The sequence below is a fragment of the Myotis brandtii genome, unplaced genomic scaffold (assembly GCF_000412655.1).
Source record: "Myotis brandtii unplaced genomic scaffold, ASM41265v1 scaffold532, whole genome shotgun sequence".
Lineage (NCBI taxonomy): Eukaryota > Metazoa > Chordata > Mammalia > Chiroptera > Vespertilionidae > Myotis > Myotis brandtii.
The window spans coordinates 588,961-598,739 of record NW_005369955.1 but is presented as its reverse complement, the minus strand read 5'-3'; the positions used below and the strand labels follow the sequence as shown (position 1 = coordinate 598,739).

The 9,779-nt window shown below is 59.5% G+C and overlaps 1 protein-coding gene and 1 long non-coding RNA gene across 11 annotated transcripts in view; one reads left to right on the top strand and one right to left on the bottom strand.

Moving 5' to 3' along the window:
• The first annotated feature begins 12 nt into the window (after positions 1 to 12).
• Positions 13 to 2,929, top strand: LOC106728087. Its single transcript, XR_001364336.1, has 3 exons — positions 13 to 273; positions 739 to 838; positions 1,714 to 2,929. It is a non-coding gene; the product is annotated as an uncharacterized LOC106728087 (long non-coding RNA).
• Positions 2,930 to 5,181: 2,252 nt separating this feature from the next.
• The window catches only part of PTK2 (protein tyrosine kinase 2), a 99,908-nt gene continuing 95,310 nt past the window's right edge, over positions 5,182 to 9,779 (bottom strand). For 8 of the 10 annotated variants that reach the window (XM_005877797.2, XM_014549035.1, XM_014549033.1 and 5 more), the window contains 4 exons: positions 8,163 to 8,171; positions 7,011 to 7,166; positions 6,361 to 6,441; positions 5,182 to 6,206 (listed from right to left, as the gene is read on the bottom strand). In XM_005877797.2, coding sequence (XP_005877859.1) covers positions 5,994 to 6,206; positions 6,361 to 6,441; positions 7,011 to 7,166; positions 8,163 to 8,171 — 459 coding nt within the window. In that variant the 3' untranslated portion in view covers positions 5,182 to 5,993. The remainder of the gene's footprint in view (positions 6,207 to 6,360; positions 6,442 to 7,010; positions 7,167 to 8,162; positions 8,172 to 9,779) is intronic. The other 2 variants (XM_014549031.1, XM_005877796.2) reach the window with 1 other exon arrangement.

The following is a 9,779-nucleotide window of genomic DNA, read 5'->3' as shown; positions in this document are numbered from 1 at the left end:
CTCGGGGGGGGGGGGTGGGGGGCGCACCCCCCTCCCCACGTCACCCACCCGGACGGGGCACTTGGCCACGAAGCTGCCTGGTGCTGGACTCGCCCCGCATCCCAGCCTGGCTTTCATTTATTTTTTTTAAGTTATTAACGAAATCTGAATGTCGGGAGCTTGCTTCCGACCAGAGGGTGAACTTGACCGCGTCCGGCCCTCACACGACCACCCCGCCGCCCCAGCCAGGGCCCCCGCTGCTCCATGTGAACGGCTAGTGAACGGGGTTCGAAGGTGAGACCGTGGTGCCGGGGCTGGTGCCTGGCCACACGCTCCCGCTCGGCCTCGTCCATAAGCACGCGCTGCCTGCGTGTGGGGCAGGGCCTTGTCCCTGCGGCCCAGGTGACTCGGAGGGGGAGGGGCCCTGCCTGCCCGCAGCTCCGCACCCAGTAGGTCTATTGCTAGTTCTTTGCAACCTCAGGGGCATCTCAGAGTAAGTGCAGGAAAGCCAGTCTTTCCTCCAGAGAGAGACGAAAAGGACATCCGTCTGCACCAGAGAAACCACCGCCAGGACCGCAGCGGCCCACAGCCGCCCTCCCCCAGCCCTCCCCCTGCACCCCTGCTCTCGCCTGGGCCAGGGGCCTGAGCAGCCCCTCTTGCCCGGGGGCCGTCTCCCTAGATCACAGGTGTGGTCCGGTGCCCACTTGCTCTCTGGCTCCCATCGGCACCGCACGTGGTCCCAGCCTGTTTTCTTTGCAGAGCCCGCGTGCCAGCCCTGCGTGTGCCTCTACCAGCCCCTTCCCCGGCTCCTTCGGGCCCGTTGTGAGCGTGGGTCTTGCCACCATCACTTTGGAAACCAGTGAGTGGCATCCTGAAGCGCTGGCCTCGGGGGCCTAGCAGGGCAGAGCACAGCTGCGGGGGTCGGGGGACAGGCCTGAGCGCCTGGGCGTCATGTCATCAGGGAACAGCTCAGGGAGCCGCACTGTCCACAGAGGGGTCAGCCTGACAGCGAGCCCCTCCGGCTCAGCACTGCCCGCCGGCAACAGTGTTGGGTGAAAGACGCCACGGGCCACAGGTTCCCCAACCCCGGCCCAGCCAATGTGGCTCCGTGGTTGAGCATCGACCTATGACCCAGGAGGTCACGGTTCGATTCCCAGTCAGGGCACATGCCTGGGTTGCGGGCTCGATCCCCAGTGTGGGGCGTGCAGGAGGCAGCCGATCCATGATTCTCATCATTGATGTTTCTATCTCTCCCTCTCCTTTCCTCTCTGAAATCAATAAAAAAAATATATATATTTTAAAAAAAGGTTCCAAACCCAGGCTCAGGGCTGTGCAATTGACAGTAAAAAGTAAAGACAAGGTAGTGGTTACCATGAGCGTCAGACTGATGGGTACTGGGGGGCTGGGGGGTCACTCTCCCCGGGTTGGCACGTCCCTCAAACTGCATTAGTTTGGGGTACTTTTCTGTGCCTTCGCGGCATTTCACAAGGGAGACATTTTCACGTGCCAGTCACGACTCTTGTCCGTGTTGTCCATGAACCTCCAGCCACGGCGAGAACTGTGACAGCCCGCTCCCTGCCTGCTAGGGCCCTGCCCTCTCTCCCCTTAGGCTCTCAAATAACAAAATGACAACAGCCGACAGAACAGTGGCCATCTGGTGCGAATGAATGAAAATGATACCTATTTTTTTTTTTGTCAGATCGGCAAAAAATAATATATATATTTTGGTGTTAGCCTCAGACTGAGTGTGTGTATGCCACCGGGTGAAGGCGGCCTGAAACCCCCGAGCGACCCAGACGCCTCGCCCGCGGCTGCTCCTGTGACCTGTGGCCTCTGGACACCGGGGAGAGCCGTTCCGTGTCCGCCGGGAGCCCGCGCTCCTGTGCGGAAGGTCAGGCAACAGAGTATCGCCCCGGGCGCTTCTTTGTGTCGCTTCCCCGACTCCAAGGACGCGCGCGACCCCTGTTGGTGGAGGGGCGCCATCGCAGCCCGGCCCGCCAACCCGCGTCCCGCGGGGTCCTCCCCCCCGCCGCGGGGACTGTCCCCCAGCGCCCACCGCTCCCACCGCAGCCCCCCTCAGCCCCCACCCCCGCAGCTCCAGGCCACAGTCACACCCAGTTCCCCCTCCCGACCTGCTCTTCCTCCCCTGTCCCTGCGTGGCCAGCGCTCACCAGCCACGAAGACAACCCCAGGCCCTGGCCTGGCCTCCCGCAGACAGCGGTCCACTCAACCCACAGAATGGGGTCTACGCCCTGCGGACCGGACCGGCGCTAACCCCTCCCGCCGCGCCGCCTGCTCCTCCAGGCCTTCCTCCAACGCGGATGTTGACCCCGCAGGACCGACTCGCGGGTCCCCTGGGGCCCAGTCTCTCTCCCTGGCACATTCACTGCTCTGTAGTTTGGGGTCCCTATGCTAAGACTGCAGGGTCCCCCGCGCTGGTCAGCCCCGGGTTTGCACATCGGGTGCTGCGGTCCGGACCAGTAGCACGCTGGGGAGCCACAGCGCCCCCCTGTGGTCATCGTGCCCACAACGCTCAATCCGAGGCCCTTAGTTTCTTTTTAAACATGTTTTGGATTTTATATTGATTTTAGAGAGGAAGGGCGAGAAGCACCATCAATCAATCGGCTGCGTTCTGCACGCCCCCCAACTGGGATTGGGCCTGCAAGCCGGGTATGCGCCCTGTCTGGGAATTGAACCATGACCTCCTGCTTCATAGGTCAACGCCCAACCACTGTGACACACGGGGCAGCAGGATGGACTTTTTGATAAAGGGTGCTGGGACAATGGACACCCACGTGGGGAAAATGCATCAAAGCCCAATTCCAGGTGGATGGCAGACTACGTTTAAAAGCAAAACTGCTTTAGTGTGGCTCAGCAAGGTTGCTGGTTCGATTCCTGGTTAGGGCACATGCCTGGGTTGCAGGTTAAATGCCTGGTTGGGGGTGTGCAAGAGGCAGCCGATAGATGTTTTACTCTCACATCAATGTTTCTCTCCCTTTCTCTCTAAAAATCAATGTTGAAAAAATATGAAAAAAATATTTTCAAAAATATGAAAAAGAAAAATATTAGAGGCCTCACACTACAACTTCAGGGTTTATTATAAAGCAACAGCCACGGGGATGGTTTGGCTCATGCAGAAAGGCATTTTCTGAGACTTATATTGAATGTTCTCTTATTTAGAGCCACCATGTGTCGCCCGATATATTCAGAAAGGTTTGGGGACATAAAAATAGTAATTCATCTATACCACTGCCAATAAAATGTTTTTAAAATGGAAGTTTTAAAAAATCACTTCTTTACATAAACTTAGGTCAAACTCTTAGACTAAGCCCACGTCCCCCTTGTCAAATTACTCAGCCAAACACACTTTTTTATTTTTTTATTGATTTCAGAGAGGAAGGGAGAGGGTGAGGGAGATAGAAACATCAATGATGTGAGGGAATCACCCATCAGCTGCCTCCTGCACGCCCCCTACTGGGGATTGAGCCCACAACTCGGGCATGTGCCCTTGACTGGAATTTAACCTGGGACCCTTCAGTCTGCAGGTCGACGCTCTATCCACTGAGCAAAACCGGCCAGGACTGAGCCAAACAAACTTTTGATTGGAAGGTTGACTTCATTTTATAACTCAAATGCTAATAGGCACTTCCAGGAATATTACAGAATCTACTGAGAATTAGATCCAGGAATGACTGTCTTTTTTAAGACAGGCTCTAAAAGCAGTGCAGGTGAAGCCGATAGAGGGCTAAGGTAACTAATGTACCTATTACACAGTATGTTGGGAGCGCCAGGAGGCAGTCAGCGCCTCCAACAGGACTGAGTTCCTAGCATCACCCTGGGACACGCACCTGGAGGGGCAGTCGGTACGGAGTCAGGACAGGCGCGGCCTCCTGCTGTGCTTTGGGCTTTTGAGATTCGTTAAATGAGAATCAAGTATAAAAACCAAGTAATTCCATTCATTTTGTCACTTGTCATGACTGGGCTTTCTTATGGATTTAAAGAAATCTTATGGAATTTAAGCAAATGTTTAAAAACAAAAAACCATCGCTCTGGCAGCTCACATCTCACCTGAGGATTGTTCCCATTGATTTTTTAGGAAGAGTTGGGGGGGGGGGGGGGGGGGGGGGGGGGGGGAGAAACAGCCATGAGAGAAAGACACGTTGATTGGTGCCTCCCACATGTGCCCCTACCAGGCTGGGGACCGACCCTGCAACCTGTTGTGTGCCCTTGGCCAGGAACCCAGCAATAACCCTCCGTGTGCGAGCCGATGCCTGCCCGCCGAGCGCCCTCGCCAGGGCTGCTTGTTGCTGATGTTAGGTACTTGAGAAGATGAAGTAAAGATGCGTGCTCATCCAATAGGGAAGAGACGAGGGAAGTGTGAGCTGGGTTTCAGCTGCTGTATCCTGAGAAAGGTGGTGGGTCCAGAGCACACTGCAGCTGGACTCCAGGCATCGCCAATGCCACGGTGTCAGCTCCTGGGAGGGGCCTTCTCTCCCACCCGGGACACGCCAACCAGGAGGAGCCCTGAGATATGGCTGTCACAGCGGGGAGGGAGGAGGGCCCTGGCTGCTAGCAAGTGGAGGCCAGGCAAGCTGCTAAGCTCCCCGCAGTCCACAGGGCGGCCCCACTGCGAGCCTGGTCACGATCGGGGCACTTCACCTCGGACCCTGCTCATCTTAGCCTCCCTGTGGCCTCTGTGAAGAGGAGGAAACGGACTCGGAGGCCGAGGAACGCCAGAGGAGAGAGCTCAGAGGACGGCAGCCCGACCTGGTCCAGATGGAGTCAACGTCACAAAACCTGCAGGAACTGGTGTGCACACAGGAAACCCGGATTCACCCAGATATTTCCTCCAAGCCCCCCATCTGGGCGCCCTGGTCCGGCCTGATCCTCCGATCCCGTCCTAGCTGCCCCGCCCACGGCCAGGGCGGGTTTGGGAGACCACGCCTCCCAGTGGCCTCAGGAGGAGGGCGGCCCTGAGGCTGGAACACCAGGACACCAGCCCCGCCCGCCTGGGCTGCCCTTGCTGGGACAGTGAACAGAGTGCCTCGGACCCGGCCATCGCTCCCTGGTCTGCAGGCCAGGAAAGAGGGAACGGACACAGTGACTGAGAGCGTTCCCGTGTGTGACTTCACCTGACACGTCACCTGGAAACCTGTAAATGGTCTGAAGGAAAAGAAAGAGAAAGGCCATTGCACCGAGCCCTTACTGGTAACACCTGTTTAATAGGTCAAAGTCACTGTACAGTTCAGTATATTCTTCCTGAGAATAATTTATATCCCCCAGCAAACTACAGGGAGGTGCAGTTCTCCAAGGGCCTGCTGCCCCCGGGAAGGTACACGAGGAAGGTTAGTACTCCGGCGGCGGCGGCTGAGCAGTCAGCATGGCTTTCCTCTTTCTGTATAAATTATAGAAAAGGGCACGGGAGGCTCAGAACCTGCGCAGGGCCGCTGGGGGCGCTGGCACAAGCGTTTCTGCTGAGAACATCGCTACGAAACTGGCACGTTATTCTGGCGAAGAGTCCGTGCGTCTGCAGCTTTCCCACCGCGCTTCCCAGACGCCGTGAGAGCAGGAGGCCGAGGCGCAAGGGCTGTGGTTCTTTTTCTAAAATGCCTCCGTCTTCCAGACACGGCGCTCAGCCTCGCCCTCTGTGACGTGGCGGCAGCGCGCGCAGCCGAAGGGCGTGCTGCCCACAGCGGGGTCCAGTCTGCACACCGTCCTGGGGCCCCTCCTCCTCCTCTCGCTTCCAGCGAGTCTGGCCATTTCCTACCACAGTCTCTGCACGACCCTAACAGCTTCTCCCGACAGTTTCATTCTTAGAAAAATGCCACATTTTGGATCCGGACTTTTCTGAACACCATGATTCAAGAAACAGAACAAAAAATGAGCCCAAATCAAAATGTGGTTAAACGCACGAGAGATCATCCACCAGCGGTCAGTCAGAAGCGCTGGCGTCGGGCTGCCCCGGAGGCGGCCCTGCTGCTGGTGCACGGGAGTGTCGGGAGCGCGGGCTCCGCTCAGTGCGGCCTCGCCTGCCCCAGCATCTTCAGTCTGGCCTGGTCAATGACGTCCAGCAGGTTCTTGGCGTCCACGGCCAGGGCGTGCGCGGCCGTCAGCATCTGCTTCTTGTACTCCTGCTGCAGGCTGGTGAGGACGTGCTGCTGGGCCAGCCGCATCTTGCTGATGAGCTCGCCCAGGTCCGAGTTGAGCAGCTTCTGGGCCATCTCGACCTGGAGGCACAGGAGGGGAGCCGCAGGGAGCTGGTCAGGGGCTCGCCTCAGCTGGGAGGGTCCCTGCACAGCCAGGAGCCCGGCCAGTTTCCGCGGCAGCAGCGTGGACCGCCCATCCCGCCCACGAGCCCCAGAGCAGGCGAGCCGGGCCTACCTCGCGGTGCGTGCTGGCCGGCAGGCCAGGGATGGTCTCGTCCACAGTGGCCAACAGCGTCCGCAGGGCCAGGCCGACTTCCTAAGAGACAGGACCACACAGTCAGGTCACACAAGGCCTCACACACAGCACCAAGCTGTCCTTCCAGTTACGACATTTCTGTGTTTCTTTCCCTCTTTCTCTGAGCCCCACCTTTTAAGTTCTGAGGCAAGTTCCCCCCAAAGGTTCCGATCTGATACCAGGGTTCGACTGCCCTGGGGCGCAGGGTGCGGAGCAGACACTCGCATGAGGAAGGTCCGGGAGAGCAGGGCTGGAGCCCCATTTTCCTTGTCACCTGGTACCCCCATCCCCACTACGCCGCCATCTGCCTGCCCTCCGGGGTCAGACGTGCCTCCTGCCAGTGCCGGTGAGGGCGGCGACACACTCCTCCTCAGAGTGCTCCCTGAATCCGTTCTCCCCCAGGTACTTTCTAGGGCCCAGGAGGCCGGCAAAGAGGTGTCAGGACGGCCACAGGCCTCGCTGGCCAGTCTTCATGCCCGGCAGCCACTGTGGGACGCCTGCGCTCCAGGACATCCCACCCCGGCGCTCGGGCAGGAACCGCCGCCCGAGGTGAGGACACCTCCGCTGGGTGGACACGGGGACGGCCTTACCTTCACCATGGGGACGTACTCCTCGGGCGGGGCGGGCTGGATCTTGCTGGACATCTCGATGACCGCCTTCACCAGGCCCGTCACGTTCTCGTACACCCTGTCATTGGAGCGGTCCAGGTTGGCCGTGGGTGGGGGGCTGATCTCCTGGGGCTGCAGCTGCCAACACAGAAGCCAGTCACTTTCTGCGTCCGGGAGGGCGCGTGCCACGGGGCTCGTTAGGGAGGGTCTTTAAGAGAGATCAAAGCAGACTGGAGACGGACTCTCTTGTTCTATGGGGTCAAGTGCACTCTGAGGGTGACACTGACGTGACTCCCAGTGACACATCCATGAGGTCCTCCTCTTCTGACTTTGAGCTCAGTTAAAGGAATGAGGTGGAATCACACACGACACTAAAAAGCCCGATTTTCCCAGAGAAGCGATTTGATGCCCCAGAATCATTCACCCAGGGAAGCGTGCACACGGTGCCCGCGGGCGTTCAGGGGGCTGCTAGGGGCCGAGCGCTCTGCATTGGACCAGCAGCGCCCACGTGGCCTGAGTTCTGCAGCAGCGACTCCATGGCGCAGCCGGCACCTCAGGCCGCCTAGTGGGGAGCTTTCCCGGCAGGTGACAGAGCGGACACCATGTTTGCAGACGCAGCTCAGGTGAAGCCGGCTGGTGCCGGAGCCCAACGCGGCGCTTCCGGGGAGCAGCGGCTCAGCCCTCATAGGCAGGGGCCCGTGAGGTGGCTGCCCCGCACTGGGCACCAAGCTACACAGGCCTCTGGGGAATCTCCCAGGGTCTTTAAACAGTAAACGCTGCCCTGGGCCCTGCAGCACAGCTCTGTGTCTCTCCAGAGCCTCAATTCAGCACAGCCTGGGCCCGAGACTCTGCTGCGTGGGCTTGGCTGCAGCACGAGGCGCCCTTTCTGAGCCCTCGGGCGCCTCTGCCCAGGGAGCCTGGAACTCAGGGTCCCCATCTGGGCTTGAGACGGAAAAGGTCCGTAGTCCAACCCTGCAGAGGGGCTCCTGTCGCTCGCTCTGGGAACTACAAATGCTGTTGCTGATATGAACCAAGCACAGGAGCCCCCTAGGCCCCCCGATTTCCGGTCCAGTCACATGCAGAGCGCTGGGTGTGATACAGAGCTGGACAGACACACAGACAAGATGTGCTTACCCTCCACGGCTATTGTTGAACGGAAGGTGAGGAAAGGTTAGAGGGATTATCAGAGAGAGGGAAAAAGAAAAACAGTATTAATACAGGCAGCAGACAAACCCCGTAAACACACGAGCGGGCCAGCAGGTGAGCAGGAGCCCGTCGGCCGGCTCTCAGCTGCTGCGTCCGGGCAGAGCCGCGGCACCGCAGTCAGTGGGTCTGCCACGCACACGCCTGTTTCCACAAAATAATCGCGGAAACAACATGCAAAGCCCGGAAGGAAAACCTGTCAGCTGTGCCAGAACCAAAAGGATCAGGGCCTTCAAAAAGGGGGGAGCAGGATGCTTGGGGCCCCTGAGCCACCTGGGCCTCCGAGTGACTCAGAGGAACCGCACCCCTGCCCCGAGCCCAGCCCCCGCAAGGGGCCGCACCACACAGTGCACTCGTGGACCGGGCTGGGCTTAAAGACGTTAGGAGCCTATTTTAAAAACAAAAACAGAAACCCTTCTTTTGAAGCAAGTCTTATGGTTCAGTTCCTTAAACTCGTCAGTTGACTTAATGCTTTTCTCTGCAGCCTGAAGCAGGCGACCCCAGGAAAGCTGACAGGAAGTGGGGCCCTGTCCCCTCCTCACAACTGTCTGAAGCAGAGCCCAGGCTGTTCAGGATTCTGCACGTCTCAGCCCACTGCCTGCCCTGTGCTGTGGGGGCAGGAGGGGGTCCCCCGGGGCTGCAGTGCCCTGCAGGGCCCTGGGAGGGCAGGACCCGTGTGGCCGGGACGAGGCGAAGGGGCTCCCGAGGAGCCGCAGGCAGAGCCCCGCCAGCAGCACCGGCTGGAGCAGGCAGGGCCGCGCCTCCGCTGCGTTGCCTTTGCCACTCCTGCCACAGCGGTCCTGAGGCCGCGAGGGACCCTCGCAGTGACACCTCCAAGCGACGGGGATGACGTCTGTTACTGGTTTCAAGGTCGTCTGACGGGTCACGCTCCACCCAGCTGAGGTCGAGCGTTTCTGTGACCAGTCGTGCTCTCGGCTGATGTGACAGCCTGCGCCGCCCTGCTGGCCAGCGGACGGGACGCACACTTCCCACTCACCGCTCACCCTGCTCCCACATTAAGGACACACGCTATTCCGGTGGGATTTGACTTGCTTAATACCCTATGTGAGGGCTTCTTCATATGCCACGCCTGTCTACTGCCACTGCCACGGTGAGAGCGAGCCGTCAGGGCCCCTGGGTGGCATCTGATCTACTTCTCACGCTGCTGTCCCTGTAACACCAGCCACTGGGAAGTTTGCTCCGAGGCTTATGAAAACGAACGACGCACATTAACCCAATTCCGCCCTCTCTCACGTGTCAAGGACCCACGTTAGGCAGGGCTGTGGGCTGTGTCCTCTTTTCTCCTCCTGGAGGACACCTGGTGTGGTGCCAGCAGGGCCGTCGAGCGCCGGGTCCCACACAGGGACACCCCCGTACATGGCACCACAGAGGAGAGCCTCACCCAGGGCCCCGCGAGCCCTGACGCCAGGGCCTGCTCCTGCCCCGGGCGGGCGGCAGGGAGGGAAGGTTTGGAGCCATGAAGTAGCTCCTGGGCGCCAGTGCCTGAGCCTCGGGTCCCTTGTCCGGCGGCTCTGTGCAGCGCAAGCC